A 21,893-nucleotide genomic window follows, 5' to 3' on the forward strand; every position below is an offset into this window, starting at 1 on the left:
TCGTAAAAGATTGGGCTTCGTGCTAAGAAGTTGCTCATTTAGTGCTGAGATGTTAGGTTTGGACCAGTTCCTGACTAGATTTCAGAGCAGGCAGTGCTGTAGGGAAGAGGCCCTAATGTTAAACAGCAGAGTGGTTGGACCAGCAGGGCTCAAGGGGGTGGGAGGGGTCTATCCGGTCCTTTATATTAGAAAAAAATCGGGTCCGGAAAGTGCTAAGTTGAGGATCCCTCGCTCTTCGCTAAGAGCCGAAGTCTGCCTGTTCTAATCCTCAAGAGGGAGATTATATCTCGAAGTAGGGAAGTTGGCAGTGCACACAATATGGGGAGTCTATGTCATGGAGGGCAGTGCCCCATTTACTGGGATACCCAGGGGGGGTGATGGATCCGAACCCCAGAAGATGTACGTTCAGGTGTGAAGAAAAGTATAAATAGCAACACTTCACAATCTGATCAGAAGTTTTGTGGTTTTTTTACACTTGTAATATTTTTTGAAAATGGCAATTCTGCCAGTTCTGTGGTCTGTCCATTTTTTTTATATAGTGCGAACTAGACCCGAGACATCGGGTATCGGAGCGCTTTACATGAGCACCAGTTTTGTTGCATGAGGACACATTCATTTTTGCTAGGCACGGGGAGATTAAGTGATTGCCCAGAATCACAGGATGTTGAGCGTCGTTGCTGAGACTCTAACCCAGTTCCCAGCTGCGAGGTCGAGCGCTCTAGCCGTAAGGCTACATCCTCTCCCCTGTGAATCCTGGTCTGTATCTCAAGCGTTCACCTTCCAAGGCGGCATCCACAGTTGTACCTTCCTTGGGTCTCCCTGGACGCCTGGGAATTTGATGCCCTGACAGTCAAAACATTTTCCTTTGTTTATGCCCACGCCCAGGTCCTGAAGCTGGTCTTGTCCAAGTGAGGTGAAGGGTTGGTGATGGGTTCTGCAGCAAGATGGTCAGATCCTTAAAGTAGATCAGCTTTAGCTCGTACTAAGGGCTTACACCGGTCCCAGGAGCTTGGTGAAACCCCACAGTGCTGGTGACAGCTCGAAGGGAAGGACTTTGAATTCATAACCAGTCATTGCCAAGTGTAGTAAATGTCTGCGCGGCAAAGCTGGGGCTTGAGGAGGTGTCTTTAACCTCTAGATGCCGTTGAATCTGGCTCTCCCAGAAAGTCCTGGAGAAGGTATAGAGCCTCCATTTTTACTGTCTCTACAATATTATTGTGTAGGAAACTGGTGCTCTCTTTAGTGCACTAAAACTAAGTACACTGCAGAGTCCAGTGGGTCCCAAATTGGTAAACAGCAAAAGTAAATAAGACTAACTCGATCTGTGGTAGTGTGGGCGAACAGTTCGGCTGATCGGAGGGCAGTGCTAAGCATTTGTTGTACTTGGAGGCATTAAATGAGACACTCTAAACACGAGACCAATTTGCAAAAAACACTTTTATATATACACACACTACTTCGTTCACAGGTAAGCAGTTGGTGTGTATTGTATATATTATACACACCAACTGCTTTGTTCACAAGTAAATACTTTTCAGTTGAATTTTCAAAGTTAGGAAAATAAGTCAGTTGTGCACAATTAGGCACAGAGCCAAAATGCAGGTAATCGTACGGTCTGCTCTAGGGGCTCAATTTCAGAGTTTAGGGTAGCAGGCCATGGTCCAATGTTATACCAGCGGATCATCTGGAGCGTCCCATCGAGGCTGCTCGTAGATGGTGCGCTAAGGTCTGGGGCAGGCAGCTTGCATGGACTTTTTCCAAACCGCTGGACCTTTCATGAAGTGGGTTTCAGGGTTGTCGATGGGTGCTTGCTTCCAGGCAGTTGAAGTCTGGATTGGGCTCTTCATCTTGGTGTCTGGTGCAAGTGGTCCAGTACCTCAGGAATTGCTACAGCACAGCTCTGGTAGGTCCTGGTGTCCTCTCACATGGTGGGGTGTGGGGGAGGGAAACTGATCTGACCCTCTAGAGCTGGTGTACCTCTTGCTTGGGTGCTGCGTCTGAGCTGCCGGCAAGCAGCAAGTTGGTAAGCCAGACTCTCGGATTTCAATGCCTCCTGACTTCAGGAGTGTACGTCCTCTACTCCAAGGGAGTTCTTTGGCAATTGGTTTAGGGCTGGAGGCTTTCCAGGGTTCCTGAAGGCCTCACAGCAGCAGGACGAGACAGCATACCATGATTGAGTCCGTGAGGCAGTAGGGTGTGTTTCACGCAAATTTTCTGTCGCAGGTACTGTTCTCGAGTCGGCAACTCTTCTTTGTCCATTGTCTTAAGTCTGTCAAATGTAAAGTCCAGGGGTGCCACCTAAATACAGGAGTATTGGAGGAGGCTGGTAGTAGCCAATGGGCTACCTACCTTTAAGGTGCCTACACCCTCTGACACTTCCCTTTAGGATAATGGGCAAAACCCTGATCCTTTGGCTAATTCCCCATCAAACAAGATGATGGAAACTGAGAAGTGGGGTCCTCATCCCCTGTCCCACCTTAGGGGTGGTGCTGGCTGAATGTGTACCCACCTCCTAATGACTAATTTTCCTATCTGTCCTGACGGATGTGGAGCAGAACGGGGGGGGGGGCGGCATCTTCCACTCTGGAGATGCCTGGGTTGCATTTCAAAGGTGGCATTGCCTTTGTTTTCCGTCCTGGAGGTGTGAAGCACCTCTGCCCAGAGATGGCTTAGTTCTCTGCCTCCGAGCCCTGGCTCTCACCCCATGAGGACAGGAACATGTCTGGTGGTGGCAGACTGGCTAAGACTAGTTAGACCACACTAGTGCTTAGATTTTCAGGGAGCCCTCTTGGGTGCCCTTTGTGTACACTTTATTATTCAATCACACTGGCATCGGTGTGGATTTATTAAGAGGAAATGTTTGGTACCAAACATCCCTGGGTAGAGCAAAGCCATCGTATTAGCGGTTGTTCAGCCCATGTACTCTATGGATTCCCTGTACGCTTATGATATCCAAGAATGGACTTGGAGTGTGGTGAAATTTCAACTTGCAACCCCAGTGTTTTTCCTGTTCCACCCCCCCCCACAGCTGGGGTTGCTTTGCCGGTTGGCTAGCAAGTGTTGAACCCTGAGGATGACGCGTGGTCTTTAGTGACTCTGCCTCCTCGCACTTTGTAAGGGAAGGAGGTGGTTCCTCTGGTCCAGTCTCACCAACCTCCCTGGCCTCTGGGTAAAATCTTCTCTGAAGCTTTAAGAGACTCAGCCCTCAGCCGCCTGCTACCCTCCTCCTCCTTCATAGGTGGTCACCGATTTCACCAGGTCGTCCGAGCTGGGCCCCAACAGGCCTTCCACAGTGGCCGCGTCTGCACTGGTAGATCTCTCTGGCCCCTTGCTGACCAAGGATGGTCCGGGGTACTTGGATCTCAGCAGAGACCGAACTTCCTTCTGTTTTCTGCATCCCACCCCCAGGATACAATGGACCTGGTCTGCTTTGACGTGGAGTCCACCCACTCGTAATGTGTGCTGAACCAGTGAGTGGGGCCCCCTCTTCCACCCCCACCTGTTTAAGGTCGGAAGGGGGGGAGGTCCGACAGTCGTTCCTAGGACGTACCCGGTGAGTTTTTTTCAGCCCTCGTTGCCCTCAGCCGAGGGGGGCGGTAGGTCGGTATGGGGGCATCCCAGCAAGAGTGAGGCGCTTTGTTTCAAGCCCCGGGGTGGGGATCTGCCGAGAGGGCGGGGGGGGGGGCTCTGGGCTCCCCGATACATGAGATGTGTCCGCTGAACTCCACTCGGGAGGACTCGTTCCCACAAAACTAATGGGGCCTTTAAAGGGACTCCACTAAAGCATGAAGTGTAGTGCGGGGAGGGACACAAGCTCCCCTTTCAAATAGCGCCTGAGTGGCGTCGGGCGGTCACGAGGCGCAACCCCAAACTCTAACTTCCCACTATGGCGGGAGCTGGCACCTCGCATCACCCTCTAATTGTTGGCATTAAACAGAGCATCGCGTCATGGCTCCGCACTGAGATGAAACTGCGATGCCACTTCTAAAACGGGCTCTGATTGGAGGCCACCGAGGGACTGTAGCGATGCGGTGCATGAGAGTGAGGGTCAGTCCATCAGCGGGGAGAAGTTTCTTTCAGTGAAGCGGGGGTGAGTTGGCACAGGGGCACCCCTTTGTCTCAAACGGCCCGGATGTGCCCAGAGCTGGGGAGTCTCCTGCCCCCCGGCCCTTGTGGTGGCCTGGAGTCTCCTTCTGGACAGTAGTGCCCGACCTTACCAGGGTTCTCGCTCCGCTGTGATCTTGTCTGTAGTACAGCCCCTCGTGTTCTCCACACTGACCTCCTCTGTGCACACTGTCCGTGCACACTGTCCTTTTCAGTGCGCTTACTTCCCGAAGGCCCTTCTTCGAACATCCGTTGAAAACCCTGTGAATTATCACTTCGGTCTCGTATACCTGGGTCCCGTATGATGCAAAGAACCTGCGCATTAAACGTGAAATGCACCCGAGAGCTGAGTGACCCAGTTGGGTGATGAGAAGTAATGTCTGAACTGGTGATCAGTTTACTTTACGTGTTACTTGTTTCCCCATCATGTGCTACTTATGAACTTCTCTTACTTCACTCCTGGAGTTAAATGCCGTGGCCCATTGACTGCCCGTGCCATGGGTGCGAGTAATGTAGGAGCCGCAGCTGTGCCCCATCGAGAAACGATGGAAATGACCTCTAGCGACACATGCTAGGGTGACCGGAATATTAAAGCCAAAACCGGGACATTAACAAAAATAGGACTACAATACTACTTGGAGCGGTGAGCGCTCCTCAGCAGAGCATTACAGAACAGGCAGTAAGAACATGCATAAAGCCATTTTTAAACCCAGCAGCTTGCATGTTAATTAAATTGCTTTCTTGAAACAACTGCGAACTATCCCTGCTTTTGATAGACACCTTCCACCGTCTTCAGCCGACCCTCTTTAAAAACCGGGACATGAGCTACATTTCTTTAAATTTGCTGGAGCAGTTGGTTAAAAACTGGGACTGTCCTGGCTAAACGGACGCCTGGTCACCCTACATTTGGCCTCTCCCGAGTGGGACGGGTATGCTCAGACGTGAGTCCCATGCTCTCCAGGCCACTGGAATCCAGCACACATACATAGCCACATGTACACACAGCTCAGACGTGGGTCCCGCGTGCCCTCCAATCTCCATGCCACTGGAATCAAGCTATCCTGGCTGAAGAGGGGTGAAACCCCAAAACCGGTCCTAGGATGCTCGTTTCCAGTCCAGGGAGGACCTGGCCTGGCAGTTCGGGCTGGACTGTTCCCATTGGGCGCAGGGTCAAGACTGATTTGCATATGGCTGGGTTCAAACTGGAATGGCATGGTGAGAAAAAAAACTATGGATTTAGTCCCAGATCTCTGTACTGGGGTGAATGTACGACATTGTTCTGCACTCTATCCATCAACTGTTCTTTTTGCATCTATCCCTCAACTCCACCACAGTTCGTGGATGTCACCCTCTTTTTAGAGCCCCTTCACAGAATGCCTCTGTGCGCTTTAGTGGGGGTGATCACAGTAGTGGGTTGCACCATCTCGAGGGGGGTCTACCCCACGGTGCAATGCCTCGCTCACTTTCAAAGTTCTGTAAATGCATGTCCATGCCTTCTAACCCTCCGGTTTCCGTTCAATCTGTCCAACCTATTTAGCAGAGGCAAGTCCCCTGACACGCACGGGTCAATCTAATGTGAGTAGATTTCACTTTCCTGAGGATTTTTCAACTGCCCATCTCCTAATGCAATCCCTACTTTGAAACGTGTCTGCAACCCACACCAGGGGTGAACATTTTTTACCTGGCTTAGTGTAGATTTCGGGCTGCACCAGTGTTGGTTTCTACTGCAGAACCTTTGGGTTGCAGTGGGAATAGAATATGGAGTCCGTTGGCAGCTGGAGTTGGGTTTCCCTGAGTCGGATGTGCCGACTCGTCCTGCCATACTTAAACCTAATAAAGAAACTTCGCCTACATACGGAGTCTTTGCAACTAGTATCCAGGCGCTGTGTAACTCTCACCATGCTTAACCCTGTCCTCAGGGCCTACGTCTGCATTCTATGCAGCTAACCTCAAGACACCAGATCTGAGCTGTGACTGTAGGCCAACTACTATCCAGTAATTGTGTTAATGATGTAAAGGTTTGAGTAATGTGTATAGAACGGACTTGGCTTATGAGAGATGTAACGAGGTCATAGTCGGTGAATTGGGGGGGGGGGGGCACCTTACAGATAGTGGACTAAACTAGCGGGCGAGTTAAGTGGTTAAACACTCGTGTTGCCAAAATCACTTGACTTTTGGGTTTTTCATCATCCTAAACTGGTCATGTGAACCTTCAGGCAGCCCCCTGCAGGGCCCGTGCCCGCATGCGCAGGGCTGGTGCACGTTTTGGCCTCTCGACAGGCCTTGTATTCGCACCCCCCTTTCAACCAGCACCAAACAGACTAGTTGTGTGCAGAAGAGCAACAACTCTGGCTCTTCCTCTGGCGAATTTGTGTTATAACCTTTTTTTTTTTTTTGAGCCATTACGTATAATTTTTGTTTTCCCGGAATCTAGGGCTCGGGCGTAGTTTCTAATGTCGCAAGCGCTGCAGGTTTGTCTCCGCCCTGTGGTGCTGTTGGTGTTTCAACTCCCTCTGCTCCCCGATGTCCTCTCTGCTCCCCGATGTCCTCTCTGCTCCCCGATGTCCTCTCTGCTCCCCGATGGATTGGTTGGGGATGCCTCGCTTGCGGGGCCTTCTCCTGCTGCTTGGCATCTACTCCCCAGGTTGGGTTCTGTGCACCACCTGATTGCACGAGACTTGGAGTCTTTGCACATTCATGTTTTTTGCCTAGCTGCAGACGTTCCCATGTTGTTGCTTCCTTCTTGGGCCTAGTGGCAGCCGCTGCGCTGACCTGGGCAGTGCATTGTGCTCTTGTGAGCCACGCAGCCAGCACCTGTGGATGGTGGTGGTTGGTGGCTGCTGTCATGGGCCTTTTCTGAATCCAGGACTTTAATTCTCTGGCCACCCTCTTGCATTTATGGCAACGTGCAAATGGCGTTCAGGAAACTGCTTTGCTTTTTAAAGCCTGTAGAGGGAGTTTTTTGTTTATTGCACCTTAGGTGATCAATCGGACGGCTACTTTCATTTTTATTCAGTCGAGCATTCAATACCTCTTGTATATACTTTAAGCCCCCACCCTTCACCTCGTCCAGCAGATGTCCCCCCGTTTTTGGCTTGGACTTCTCAGTCCCATCTGGTGGTTTTCAGGACTTCAGCAGAGGGAAGACCTACCCCTTTGGGGCTACATAAGCTTCTCGCAGTGCAGGATTCCCAGCAGTGCAGCGCTGCAGAAAGAGCAGCCAGACTCTACCTCAGGAGCCGCCGTGTGCTGAGCAGTGTCCGATGTAATGTTCTTGCGTTCAGCAATAGGACGCAGATCCCTGCTTTGCCAGGAGTGGACTCTGTCTGGGGGAGCGGGGTGCCAGTGCTTGCAGGAACCAGGTGGTCGCTCCCCAGGCCGCTTGTAAACTTGTGTCCAGGATCAGCTGAAGGCCGACCCTGCAGCCAATGGTGGCTGACAGCAGGGCCTGGCCACCGGCGAGGGTTAGACGCTGGGAACTCTGGGACCTGCCATGGTCAAACATTCCAGAAGAAAAACCAAGTTAAAAGGGAAGTTGTGGTTGTCTTTGGTTTAAACCCCTCAGTGTAGCTTAAAAAAAGCTGTTCAAGTGCAGTCGCTTACAATTTAAACCTCCAACAGATGTGAAACCATAACTCAATCCGAAGGAAGGATTGATACCCCATACTTACACCAACGACCCCCTCCAAGCCAATGTAATCGAACGCATCCCGGATGGTCTGATTGGGTGTTAATCTTAGATGAGATTCAATATAGTTTGAGATGAAGACGTCGGTCACTACATTTATTTCAATATGGGTGGTTGAAATGCATTTGGTGTGTACGGCTTCATGGCTGAACAAGTTAAGGGTTGTTCTCACCTTAACTTTGGAATTGAGAGCTTTTTCAGTTTAAATTCCAGCATATCAGCACTTTCACTTTTTTGTGTGGATTTTTTGAAGTTTCACATTGAGATGTTATAACCAAAGCTAACCTTGGCACTTAAACAGATTTTTCTTTCTCCTGTGTAGATGTTTTTTTTATGAGTAATACTGCACCCTACATATGTGGTTGATTCTTAATTACATGGGAATCTTAGTGTTCTGTATTTAAGGTTTGGAAAATGTTGGTCATCTCTGGGTTTAATTTATCGCGCCAACGACCCTGTTGGCCAGGTCCACTTTTTTTATTTATTTTTTTTTCTTCTAAAATACGCTCTACCAACTGGCTCTGACTTTCGCTTGTTAATGTGCCTCACCCCTTTCTCTGAAACCTTATATTTTTATTATTTAACTTCTCCTTGGTCTGCATTACTGGGGTAGTTTTCTACCCAACCGTCCCCGCATGGGGTGCCCACAGTGACAGGAGTTTTAGATTTAGTTTAAATATTTGACTGTGAACCAGACATGGAAGCGCCAGTGCCGGGCTCTGGGCTCCGGTGTCGCGAGTCTCAGGTGAGCTGCACTCGATGCTCAGCCAGCAGGACCCTGCTCTGGACTCTTTCCCCTCCATTGATCTGTCCCAGTGAGTCCTGGTGCCTCGCGGGGCTCCTCTCCCCACTATTGGGGCTCACGAGTGCGCGCCCGGCTCCAGTGGCCTCTCCTCTTCGTTTCGATCCGTGTCACCTTGGGGCCTCAGAGGACCAGGGACAGAGGTTCTTTGTCCCGAGAACTAGCGGCTTGTAAATACAGTTAGAACAAACCAACTTGAGCCCTGGCACCACGTTGAAAACGGCAAGGCAGCGAAGGGGTTAACGAAGGTTTAAATGATGACCCTGGAGTTCACGGGTATGGGGTTTGGGGGGGGGGGGGGGGGGCTGGGTGTTTTGAGCTCTGGAAACCTTAAACACAAACCTCAAAGCAGTAAAGATTCCGTTCATGAGCGCCCTGTGGGTTTTCAGTGTTACAGAAGCAGCTCCGAGTTATGGCAACTGAGTGTCCGCAGCAGCATCTGTCCTGCTTCTGAGTGTCCGCAGCAGCATCTGTCCTGCTTCTGAGTGTCCGCAGCAGCAGCATCTGTCCTGCTTCTGAGTGTCGGCAGCAGCAGCATCTGTCCTGCTTCTGAGTGTCGGCAGCAGCAGCATCTGTCCTGCTTCTGAGTGGCGGCAGCAGCAGCATCTGTCCTGCTTCTGTGGCAGCAGCAGCATCTGTCCTGCTTCTGTGTGTCGGCAGCAGCAGCATCTGTCCTGCTTCTGTGTGTCGGCAGCAGCAGCATCTGTCCTGCTTCTGTGTGTCGGCAGCAGCAGCATCTGTCCTGCTTCTGTGTGTCGGCAGCAGCAGCATCTGTCCTGCTTCTGTGTGTCGGCAGCAGCAGCATCTGTCCTGCTTCTGTGTGTCGGCAGCAGCAGCATCTGTCCTGCTTCTGTGTGTCGGCAGCAGCAGCATCTGTCCTGCTTCTGTGTGTCGGCAGCAGCAGCATCTGTCCTGCTTCTGTGTGTCGGCAGCAGCAGCATCTGTCCTGCTTCTGAGTGTCGGCAGCAGCAGCATCTGTCCTGCTTCTGAGTGTCGGCAGCAGCAGCATCTGTCCTGCTTCTGTGTGTCGGCAGCAGCAGCATCTGTCCTGCTTCTGTGTGTCGGCAGCAGCAGCATCTGTCCTGCTTCTGTGTGTCGGCAGCAGCAGCATCTGTCCTGCTTCTGTGTGTCGGCAGCAGCAGCATCTGTCCTGCTTCTGTGTGTCGGCAGCAGCAGCATCTGTCCTGCTTCTGTGTGTCGGCAGCAGCAGCATCTGTCCTGCTTCTGTGGCGGCAGCAGCAGCATCTGTCCTGCTTCTGTGGCGGCAGCAGCAGCATCTGTCCTGCTTCTGTGTGTCGGCAGCAGCAGCATCTGTCCTGCTTCTGAGTGTCGGCAGCATCTGTCCTGCTTCTGTGTGTCGGCAGCAGCAGCATCTGTCCTGCTTCTGAGTGGCGGCAGCAGCAGCATCTGTCCTGCTTCTGTGGCGGCAGCAGCAGCATCTGTCCTGCTTCTGTGTGTCGGCAGCAGCAGCATCTGTCCTGCTTCTGTGTCGGCAGCAGCAGCATCTGTCCTGCTTCTGTGTGTCGGCAGCAGCAGCATCTGTCCTGCTTCTGTGGCGGCAGCAGCATCTGTCCTGCTTCTGTGGCGGCGGCAGCAGCAGCTGTCCTGCTTCTGTGTGTCGGCAGCAGCAGCATCTGTCCTGCTTCTGTGTGTCGGCAGCAGCAGCATCTGTCCTGCTTCTGTGTGTCGGCAGCAGCAGCATCTGTCCTGCTTCTGAGTGTCGGCAGCAGCAGCATCTGTCCTGCTTCTGTGGCGGCAGCAGCAGCATCTGTCCTGCTTCTGTGTGTCGGCAGCAGCAGCATCTGTCCTGCTTCTGTGTGTCGGCAGCAGCAGCATCTGTCCTGCTTCTGTGTGTCGGCAGCAGCAGCATCTGTCCTGCTTCTGTGTGTCGGCAGCAGCAGCATCTGTCCTGCTTCTGTGTGTCGGCAGCAGCAGCATCTGTCCTGCTTCTGTGGCGGCAGCAGCATCTGTCCTGCTTCTGTGGCAGCAGCAGCTGTCCTGCTTCTGTGTGTCGGCAGCAGCAGCATCTGTCCTGCTTGTGTCGGCAGCAGCAGCATCTGTCCTGCTTCTGTGTGTCGGCAGCAGCAGCATCTGTCCTGCTTCTGTGTGTCGGCAGCAGCAGCATCTGTCCTGCTTCTGTGTGTCGGCAGCAGCAGCATCTGTCCTGCTTCTGTGGCGGCATCAGCAGCATCTGTCCTGCTTCTGTGGCGGCATCAGCAGCATCTGTCCTGCTTCTGTGGCGGCATCAGCAGCATCTGTCCTGCTTCTGTGTGTCGGCAGCAGCAGCATCTGTCCTGCTTCTGTGTGTCGGCAGCAGCAGCATCTGTCCTGCTTCTGTGTGTCGGCAGCAGCAGCATCTGTCCTGCTTCTGTGTGTCGGCAGCAGCAGCATCTGTCCTGCTTCTGAGTGTCGGCAGCGGCAGCATCTGTCCTGCTTCTGAGTGTCGGCGGCAGCATCATCTGTCCTTTTAGTGCATGTTCTTCTCTGGCCCCCTATTGGCTCTATAAATTATGCCCCTTTAATTCAAGCTAAGATTGCGGTGTAGCAGAGGGTGCAGTGTATTTTGCAGAAGTGTGAAATGGCATTCATTTAGAATTGCTATTAGAGGGAGTTGTGGCTTGCCTGTGTTTTGTCGCTTGGAGTAAAGACTGGTTCTCACAATCTCTCGCCACATGACACTTCCTGCCACATTGAGTCGCTAGCATTGAAAAATTGCCTTGTCCAAAAGGTCCAGATTTTTGTGTAATGCAAGCTTCAGGGGTCTTCCAAATCTTGACTATTTTCCCAGGTATAAAGACTTTGTGGCTGGTCACGTGACCCTCATAGTAGTGCTTACTACACTTGATGCTAACTGGACTACTGTGGCTTACCATGGTCTAATGGTGTCTCTTTTTCACTCTACAGGGCACTACTGAGCAGCAAGATGGCAGATCAAGGCGGCAGTAGCGATGACTCCAAGTCCAGCAGTGTTCTCAGCTGGGAACAAGTCAGCCGTTTGAATGACTTCCTTACAGAGATGGTCCCCGTCCATGGGAGAGGCAACTTTCCAACCCTGGAGATCCCCCTCAAAGACATTGTACAGATGGTACGTAGCCGACTCGAGGAGAAGGGCCTTAAAGTGCGTGACGTGCGGCTCAACGGCTCTGCAGCCAGCCACGTCTTGGTGAAGGACAACGGCTTGGGCTACAAGGACTTGGATCTCATCTTCAAGGTGGAGCTCCCCACCGAGGCAGAGTTCCAGCTGGTCCGAGATGTCGTTTTGGGGTCTCTTCTGAACTTTTTGCCAGAGGGTGTGAACAAGGAGAAGATCAGCCCCATGACTCTGAAAGAGGCCTACGTCCAAAAGCTTGTGAAGGTCTGTACTGAGACTGACCGCTGGAGTTTGATCTCTCTGTCCAACAAAGATGGCAGGAACATTGAGCTGAAGTTTGTGGACTCCATACGACGGCAGTTTGAGTTTAGTGTGGACTCGTTTCAGATCCTCCTGGATTCTCTGCTTTTATACTATAGCTGCTCCGAAAACCCTATGACTGAACACTTCCACCCTACTGTGATCGGTGAAAGTGTTTACGGTGACTTCGCAGCTGCACTCGATCACCTCCAGAACAAACTCATTGCCACCAAAAATCCAGAGGCCATTCGGGGAGGAGGGCTCATGAAATACAGCAACCTTCTGGTCAGGGACTTTAAGCCAGCAGACAAGGATAAAATCAAGATGCTGGAGCGCTACATGTGTTCCAGGTTCTTTATAGACTTCTCAGACATCTTGGAACAGCAGCGCAAGCTGGAGTCCTACCTGCAGAACCACTTCATAGGTGAGGAGAAGAGCAAGTACGACTACCTCATGATCTTGCGTCGGGTTGTGAACGAGAGCACGGTGTGCCTTATGGGACACGAGCGGAGGCAGACGCTCAACCTCATCTCCCTGCTTGCTTTGCGTGTACTAGCTGAGCAGAACATCATCCCCAATGCCACGAATGTCACATGCTACTACCAGCCAGCGCCTTATGTTAGTGATGCCAACTTCAGCAACTACTACATTGCCAACTCGTCTTCCAGCCAGACCTATCCCACCTGGCTGCCCTGTAGTTAGCCATGACAGTGGCTCTCTAAAGCCCCCCAGTAAAGGGGGCTTCTGAAAGAGATGCGGACTGGACTTGCTGCTCGAGTCTGCTTCTGTGGCCGGCCGTCTTAAACCAAGCGGCAGGACTGACCACAATACACCCCCCCCCCCCTCCCCCCTCCCCTTGCAGTGGTTCACGGTGTAATTGTAGGTAATATTCCTGGGGCTAGTAGTGTGCACATTTGTGGTGATCTCACGAGCACATGGATTGGAGTTTTGGGTGATGTGTGCAGGCACTTATCACTAGAAGGATGCCACCCCTGGCACACTGGCCTCTGGGAACAAGCATGAACCAGAGCACGGCTGACCGCCAACCCTGGAGGCTTCCCCCATACAATGGCATGTCCTCTGCCCTACAAACTTTGAACCCGGGACATTTTCACTGGGAGTTGGCATTGGCGTACAGTTGGGGTCACTTTATGCCTATGGGCTGACTGAGCATCAGTCTGAGTGAAAAGAAGGTATAACTAAGTTCCTGCGTGTTCCCGTTCCACAAAATGCCCAACGTCTTTTTGGCATGCATTTGCGCTAGAGCGTTGTAGTACGGCTGCAATGGTACCTGGGTGCTTGATGCAGCGAGTGAAGGGTTCACTGAGCCCTTCACCGGCTAACAACTACTGTGGATTAGGAATGGACAGCACTGTTTAAACCTAGTGTGATAAAGGGGCGCAGCGAAGAACAAAAACAAAAAAAATAATGAAAACAAAAAATGTAAAAACAGTTTGGTTTACTAAAAGTTCACTAGAGGTGAACAAGTGAGATTTTTTGAAAGTTATATATTTTATTTTTCTTACCTAATTTCGGAGAAAATTGAACTAATCACTTAAAGTAAATACTGGGCATGTACTATGCTGTGAACAAGGTGTCGGAGTGCCACTTGACTTCTCCTGAGGAACCGCTAGCCCTAATGGAGTCTGCTGCATAGATGTGACCCCATGTGTGCCGGAGAGGTACATACTGCACTTTACTCCTGTGTGAACCTTGTAGTGTGGAGGTGCATTTACAGGTCTTCAGGTGCATTTGTAGTTTTATTTGCTTGAAAAACTTTCAGATTATGTATGGTCAGGGTTGAATTTAATCATCTGAGCTGTGGATTGGCCACTCTTGGCGCCTTTGAGACTTTCTCTATATGAGCTGAACACTGGAAAGTACACCCACTTAAGAGGTTTGACTGACTCCCAACCTGTGGTTTGCAGGGTATCCAATCCTATAACGAAGAGGTCATCTTGGGTGAATCGAGCTGTCGAATGACCCTCTGTGAATGCTCTCCTAGTTGCCTAGGTAGCACCAGGTACTTGATGGTTGGGGCTCCTGCCCCTGCCCGCTGGAGCCGACTGCTCAATAGGTAGAGGAGGTGTTTGTTTTCTGCAGGGTCTTGGCAAGGGCTGGATGTTGGGTGATTGCGTGTGGTCCTGGGTGCAGAGGGCACAAGTCTGGTGGAGAGAGAATGGCTGTTTCTCGTTGGTGATTTCTCCAGATCATGAATATTGAATCTGTTCCACACTCTTAACCTCCTAGAGGGATGCTTGTTTAACTGGTGCACCTCAGTTTTAACTGCCTTCCGGGTACTGACCATGCCGGCTCGCTTATTGGATTGCTTTACATGTATCTGACTAGGGGCAGTCTGGTTTGCTATCTCGAGCGCCCTCTCAGAGGACAGTCGATGGCCTGCTCACTTCTCTGCTTGAATCTGCACATTACTGCTGTTTGTGGCTTCCCTTAGACACCTGTGGTTTGGCTTTGACTTGGGATGTGTCCCGAGGCATTTTGCTCCCCTAGTCCTGAAGTCCTCGTTTTTCTGTCGGATGTGCACTCTGCACACACTGTGCTACAGGAAAGCCTCCAGGTTCCCTTCGAGGGGTTCAGCCCTGTGTCCTTATGGTCAAGCGTCCCAGGGGACGACTCTTCTAGTCCATGAGGATAGCTCTGGACTAAGGTTGTAGTCTTGCTCCTGTGCTTCCCTTTCGTGTCCTGTGGAGAAGCCACTTCCTCGGAGGATGGGTTCATGGATTGTCCTCCACTTGGCTTCTCTGATGGACATTTACTGTAACTTCACTTAATTGAAGCAGTTTTGGACGCTGCTTCCGGTCGGTGTTTTTTGTAGTGTAGTTTTCCAGTCCTTGATTCTGCTGTGCAGTTGGTGTTTTTGCTCTTCTACTGAGACGAGGCCTTGTCTGTTTGCTGTAGATTAAAGTCCTTTATTGCTGCCTTACAGATTGGTGGTTCATGTTTCTGGGGTCGTTGAGGCCAGACGGTGATCCTTTCACACATCTCTGTGCAGTCCTTGTCTAGGAGCAGAGGGGCCTGGTGTCCTTGCTCCACATTTCAGTGGCTGGACAGTTTTTATTTATATATTTGTTTGTCCTGCTCTCCTTCTGAAGGGTCCCTATTTGTTCAATCGCGTCCAGATATCTACTCTAGATTGGGTAGCGCCCTCCTCTTTGGGGAGTGGAAGTGCTTTTGTGGAATGGTGTCCTTGCAGTGATGTCTCCTGTGCTTGTGGTTTTCTTACCCAAGCTCTAGCATGGAAGGTTCAGGTGTTCGAGTGATCTTCAAATCCTAAGGTGAGGGAGCGCTTGTCTTCTGGGACTGAATCCATCGAGCTTCAGTTTTTCTTATCTGTGGTTTAACTGCTCAGTGCTGCTTTGGAGTCCGTCATGCATGAGAGCCATCTCTTGTCCATGGCTGTTAACATGTGACTGCTTTTCCCTGGACAGCAGGTTATAGGTCAGCGGCGCTGTCAGTGGGATGTTGAAGACCAATGGCCATCTACTGTGGTACCGGCCCCCCTTTCTTCTTGCTAGCCGGCTCCCTCCCTAACACCCTCAGAGTTGGGGTGATCTTTGCTCAACTGGTCTTACCCCAAACATTCCCAATGCAGTGTGTGGCTACCTTTTAGGCACTCCCAATAAACCACGCATCTTTTGAACCTACACTGAGTGCTCTTGGTTTCCCTGATCCTAGATTGAGTTGGGCGCCTCACTTTGGGAATGAACCTAGTCTGTGCGTCAACTGAGCTGACCCTTCCTTTGGTTGCTACTCAACCTTTGCCGCCCTGTGGAGGCTTTGCTTGCTGCTGTTTAAGTGATGTTTGATTTAATCTACTAACCGCATGCTGTAGGACCAAGCACTGCAAACCACTACTTCCCTTCCTGGTTGAAGTGACAGGTACAGGACTGTACTGATGGTGTTCTGCGATGGGCAGTGCTGTGTCCTGGAGGCCGCCTTGGCCCGTCTGGTCAGAACCACCTATGCTTTCACACGCGATGTTCTACTGTGACCTTCGATTTATTGGCAGCTGTAGTGCCAGAGCAAGGAAAGGATGACTTTTTGTTTTCTCGTTAATCTGATTTAATATTGCCTCATGACCCAGTAATGCTGAATTGTGGAATTATTTTTGCAGAAGCTGACGTTCATTTTTCTTTCAAGATTTAATAAAAATGTGTTTTTACAGAACTTTGTCCCGAGTTAGTTATTGAAGTGTGTACAGCAGTCCTGTTTCGCCTCCAGGAGGCACATGCATGCGTGTGGCTTTGGAGGGCGCAGGGTTGCAGCTCCTGCAGCATGGCTCGTCACCAGCAGCCCTGGCCTGTCCCTGCTGTCTCCTGGGCCACACTCAGTTTTGAAAAGACCTGCAGTATCAATCCAGTGAGTGGCTTTACCTGGCATGTGTAAGACTCCTAATAAACCAGTCTAGGGGTGTTGTGTTCATGCGATTCTGCTTCTAGTAACGCCTAGTTACACAGGCCACAAGCTCTGAGTAACTGCCCTGTGGATACTTTGCATAACTACCCCTGCCATCTGGAGCCAGTGTTTTCTGAGACCACAATAAAAGTGCAAATATCTGCCAGACTTGAGCTGGATACAGTGGCTGTCCTATGTTATTGGGTCTTGGGGCCACCTTCAGACCTGCCATAGGGCAGGCGGGACTGCTGACCTCCACCGTGGTGGTTTGGGCCAGTTTTTAGAACACAAGACCAACCCTTCCTGCACTTGACTCTTTGGGGGGGGGGGTGGGAAGAGAGAGGTGCGAGCAGTCAGAGGTTGCTCATTGAGGTAGTGTTGGGGTGCTCGAGCTCAGCAGTCAACTGACCCCAGGATGTGACCCGTGTGAGGCTATTTGAAACAGTGATAAGCCATATTGTGTACTTAATAGTCCTGTTCTTAATGTCCCTGATTTCCTCAAATACCCCAAAACACAAAGGGGCAACTTTCTTCTTCTTTGTAAACTCTATATTGCATCCGGGTACGAGACTCCGGTCCCGGCTCCTGCCACCCATCTTTGCTATGGAACCTCTTGCTTTACTATAGCTCGCCATCTTTCGTCCACATAACCTTGGTAAGGTATGTCTCACTTATCTCCTTGGATCTTCCTACTGTCCCCATTGTCTCATATTCTTGTAGTGTCTATTCTCCCCCCCCCCCCCCCCCCCCCCCCCCCAATCTTGGCAAACTTGTGCGTCGCTCCATCCCTGAAGTTTTTCTTTTTTGACTTGGCTCATCTGTGTTTATTGCGTGGAACTTTCTGTTACTTTCCCCGTGAGGGGAACGGCTGCCCTGGTTCTTTGGTCGCCTTGCCTCACCTGCTGATCTGCCACGCCGAGCTGCAATCTGTCCTGCCATCTTTTAATCGCGCCGTGGGGTGAACGGCTTGCTGTAATAAACTACCTCTCCCAGAGGCCTCAGCGCGAGGAGCGCCACGCTGCAATAGTAAAAAGAATACACGCCTTCCGCTGTGCGGGACCGCCCGTGCCCGTTTGAGGTTGGGCTGGGCCACCCCTCCAACGCTGTTTGGTGCCACTGTTGGCGGACTCTCCTATTTGGTAACCACGACCTGGTTGTAACTTATTCTTTTGTTCGTCTGATTTGCTACTCTATGGGGGCTTGGTTTGCTGAAATGAACAGGAGGGCTACTAAGATTGCTGTTTTCAGGGGGCGGGGTTGCGGGCACCCTTGATCAACTTATTGTCAGAGCGACCTCAGTGTTGGAAAAAGAGATAGCTAACATGGAGAGACGACTTTCGCTAGATCCTTTGTCGAATAAACGATCCTCCCTTGGTCCTTTGGCCGTTGCTCGCTCCCCACCCCATGCCCCGCTAGCTCCTACACAAACCGAGGCCTCCCCCTTTTGGGTCCCATCTCAAACCCAAGTATGCCATCAGATATTATTTCTACTCCCTCTATCCACGAGCATCCTGTGACTCGTAATACTAAGAGGAGCTTTAGCTAGAGCCGCTTCTGCCAGTAAATCCAAGCTCTCTAATGTTCTCCCCGATCCTAATGTTAAAAGAAAGAGGGGTGCTGGCTCTCAGACCCTCTCTCGCTAAAACTCCGAGGCTTAACATTCTAACTAAAGATGCGAGCTCTATTATTGGCAATAGACAGGACACTTCTATACTTCCTGACTCTAATGCTCCCTCTCTTAGCAATCTTGGCACGCGTGGTAGTGAAGACCTGTGGTCCAGACTTGAAAATCTTATCTCTACTTTATTGTCCCCAATTACATAAAAATTAAGCTTAATAGAGAAAGCTATCGCAGCTCCCCTTGACCAGTAATACTGGGAATAGGGAGGCTTGTGCCAGAGATACTACACAGCTTATACTGGGACTGCCACCCAATCACACCACCATTGGGCATGATTGTAATCCTCCAATTCAGCCCATAACAGATACCCATATGCTATCAACTAGGGACCTAGGTAATATGGAGAAGGATATAACGATCACCTAATTCGAACCATAGGCCTTCCTTGCCCACAGGAATTTCAGCTGCCCTGTCCGATACATCGGGCGAATTGGCACCAACTCCTTCATGCCCTTGTAAGGAGTCTAAGCCACTTGTAGCTAACAGTAGTAATGACTATTCTCATAATTGTAGAAGTGGGGTAAATAGACCTTCACAAACAAGAGTTGAATCTTCCCAACAAGTCTTTAAGGATGGTGTCAGAAGACCCCAAGGCCCTCGGCTGAACAATGTACCCCTTCATCTCCCTCCCGCTGCAGCACCCCTGGTTGTTCTGTCTAATGTCCCCCATTGTCAAAGTAGGAATCCCGAAACCACTGAGCAACTGTTTAGCAAAACTAGACACTGGCTCAATACCAAATTAAAGGGAGTAGGATTTTGGGATGAAAATATCTTCAATCATAAGATAATGGTCAGAAGAACCATGTGGGTTGGACCCCTAAAAAAGGAAATGAAGGGTGACTGTGTAATAGTCAATTTTGACAACACAGTCTCCCAAAGTGATTTCGGACGTTCTGGGCGGGTTCGTACGGCTAAGGGACAACTTAATAGTGGTTCTGCTGCTTGGGTTTTTCTATAGGGTTGACCCTCATCTCTCCCCTGGCCAGAAACTCACCGTGGGACTCGGCTCACAGAGAGCAAACTTAAGATCAGCTCCTAGTATTTGGGAGGCCCCAGTACACAATATGTTTGCCCCCCCCCTTTCGGATCTAGAGGCCTGCGATTGACAACTACAACGTGATTTGCCCACTTTGGATTTTATCGAGGAGCCCAATACTGCTCTTAATTTACAGCTATCGCCCCCAGATGATCCATCACCTAATCAAGGTACCCTTATATTAAGAACTCAATCGCCCCCCTCTACAGTGATATTACAGGCCCCCACCAAGAATTCTTAGTGGGAACCTATCTATGCTGTCTTGGAACGTCGCTGGTCTGTCTTCCAAACTCCCTTCGAATGACTGGTCGATGTTGGTAGATACCCACGATTTTCTTGTGTTACAAGAAACGTGGTCACTATCAATTATCCACCGACCGGGCTATCTGACCTATGGGAAAGTGGCCACCACTATAGGGAAAGGACGACCTAGTGGGGGCCTTTTAATCTGGGTTAGGCAGCACTCTTCGCTTCATATCAAGGAAATTTCCTTGAATAATGACATTCTGGTTCTAAAAATTAATTAGGATAGTGTGTTAGCATTTAATCTGATTAACATTAATTTGAGAGGTCAACCAGGGGGTAGATCTTCACCCATCCAGAATTTGGACAATTTCATTAATGGGTTGGCAAGTTTTAATCGCTGATTATTATGGGAGATTTTAACTGCACATTTGAGCCCCTGGGGTTGGAAGATGGCAAACTTAGTATAGAGGAGGATAGTAATTGGGGTGTTCCTCTCTATCCTTGGTTCCCATTAAAAGGTGGACTGAGGCTGCCCTTCAACTAAAGTTTTTCTTTGGGGTGGGGCTTGAGAGCCGTGAACGGGAGAACTCAATCAGGCAGTAATACTTTTAACGGGAAGAGTGGTAGCAGGATTGACTACATCCTTGTCTCCTTGGACCTCTGGTCTACTGTGCTGGACATGGCCGTGATTATTAGACCAGAAAGCGACCATGATCCTCTTTGAGGCTTGTAACTACACCTATGGTGAGTATGGGCCCTCATAGTGACCTGCGGGCCGGAGATATTGAGTTGTCAAATGACTGCCGTCGATTAAAGTGGGCTAAAGTAATTGATAACGGAAGTATTAAAAGCCAGCTTCGTAAGACCCTAGAGGACTCGCTCCGGACTCTTTCAGCTTACAATTTCTTAGAAGACCCCCTCAATGTTTAGAGGTAGAGCATGAGGCACTCTTTGATCAACTTAAATCATTGCTCACCTTTAAAGGGAAGGTAAATCATCCCATCCGACCCAAATCAGCTAAATGACAAAGACTGCTCTGTAGCTTTCAAATCGCTCTCTTGCAATTAAAACTAACGATACCCAGGCCATTAAACTAGCCAGGGCATCGTATAAAAGAGTATTATTTAAGGCTAAAGAGTTTTGATAAGGAAAGATGGGAGGAATTAACTAAAGCCTCAGAAGAGAACTGGTTGAAATGTTGGTATTTAATAAAATGGGGAAGCGGGGTGTTTCAGCCTACCCCATTTAATAATGTTCCCCCAGATCTGTGGGTCTCTCTACCAAGCAGTTCACTTGCTCTTCAATTCCAGTGTTTGTGGTTACAAAATCCGTAGAATCAGAGGTTTTAACCTTCGGTCTGATAGAGATTGAGAATGCCATCGAAGCAGTGCCGGCAGGTCGGGCGCCAGGTCCGGACTGTCCCCACGGATCTTTTTAAATCTGACAAACTGGGCCATTTATATTCTTTTCTTGATAAATGCCCTGGCACGGGGTGCTCCTTTGCCCACTTCTTGGTTAGGTGCAGAAATTGTACCAGTTTTTAAAAAGGGAGACTGCTTTTGTCCATCCAATTATAGACCCATCAGTTTAATCGATTCACTTCAAAAAAATTGTGGCCAGGATCGTTCAAAAAAATTGTGGCCAGGATTGTTCTATCTAGGGTCAATGAATGGATTGACGAATCTCTGGTTCTATCTACTTTTCAAGCAGGGTTTTGATCCCACGTTAGTACAATTGACCAGGTCTTTAGATTTTCTATGATTTATTGGAAAACGGTCATCCTAGCGGGGGAACCCTGTTTGCGGCTTTTATAGATCTTAGATCTGCGTTTGACCTGGTCCCTCGTAAGCTGTGGGATTCACTTGGGGAGATTGGTATGCCGCTGGCGCTTTTATGGCTTATTGTAAAACTTCATACCTCTAACTATGCTCAAGTTAGATGGGGACAACAGGGTGAGCTCACAGATAAATTTCCTGTCAACAGGGGCGTAAGGCAGGGGTGTGTTTTAGCCCCGACATTGTTTTCTTTGTTCATCAACCGGGTCACCTCTTACTTTGCTAACTATCCAACTGATGCACCCTTACTGGATGGTTATAGGGTCCCACTCCTCATGTTTGCAGACGACACGCTTATACTGTCTGACACAATCTGGTCTGCAGACGGCCCTCGATAGAGGTTTGGATTTCTGTAATGACCATGATTTGGCCTTTAATGTTGATACATGGTGATGCACAAAAGCAAAATAATTAAGAGTAAACTGTCAATGAACACTATTCCGCTGGAACAAACGGATACGTTTACATATCTGGGGATCACCATGGATCGCTGGCTGACTTGGAAGCCACAAATTGATTTATTTGCCCTAAAACATAATCAATTAGCTGGCGCTCTATTGAAAGAACATAAAGCCTCACATACGAAACCGGTGGGACCTGCTATTGCATTGTATAATGGGGAAAATAAGAGCCTCCATTTACGGGGCAGAGTTATGGGGCTACGATAATCTTTCGCAACTAGTACTAGCCCAAA

The 21,893-nt window shown here is 50.0% G+C and overlaps 1 protein-coding gene across 1 annotated transcript in view; it reads left to right on the top strand.

The window, feature by feature from the left end:
• The window catches only part of TENT5C (terminal nucleotidyltransferase 5C), a 62,346-nt gene extending 46,173 nt beyond the window's left edge, over positions 1 to 16,173 (top strand). The window contains exon 2 of the mRNA XM_085620702.1: positions 11,499 to 16,173. Within this exon, the coding sequence (XP_085476828.1) occupies positions 11,518 to 12,687 (1,170 nt within the window). The 5' untranslated portion in view covers positions 11,499 to 11,517 and the 3' untranslated portion in view covers positions 12,688 to 16,173. The remainder of the gene's footprint in view (positions 1 to 11,498) is intronic.
• Positions 16,174 to 21,893: the final 5,720 nt, after the last annotated feature.

Source organism: Triturus cristatus, chromosome 8 (assembly GCF_964204655.1).
Source record: "Triturus cristatus chromosome 8, aTriCri1.1, whole genome shotgun sequence".
NCBI lineage: Eukaryota > Metazoa > Chordata > Amphibia > Caudata > Salamandridae > Triturus > Triturus cristatus.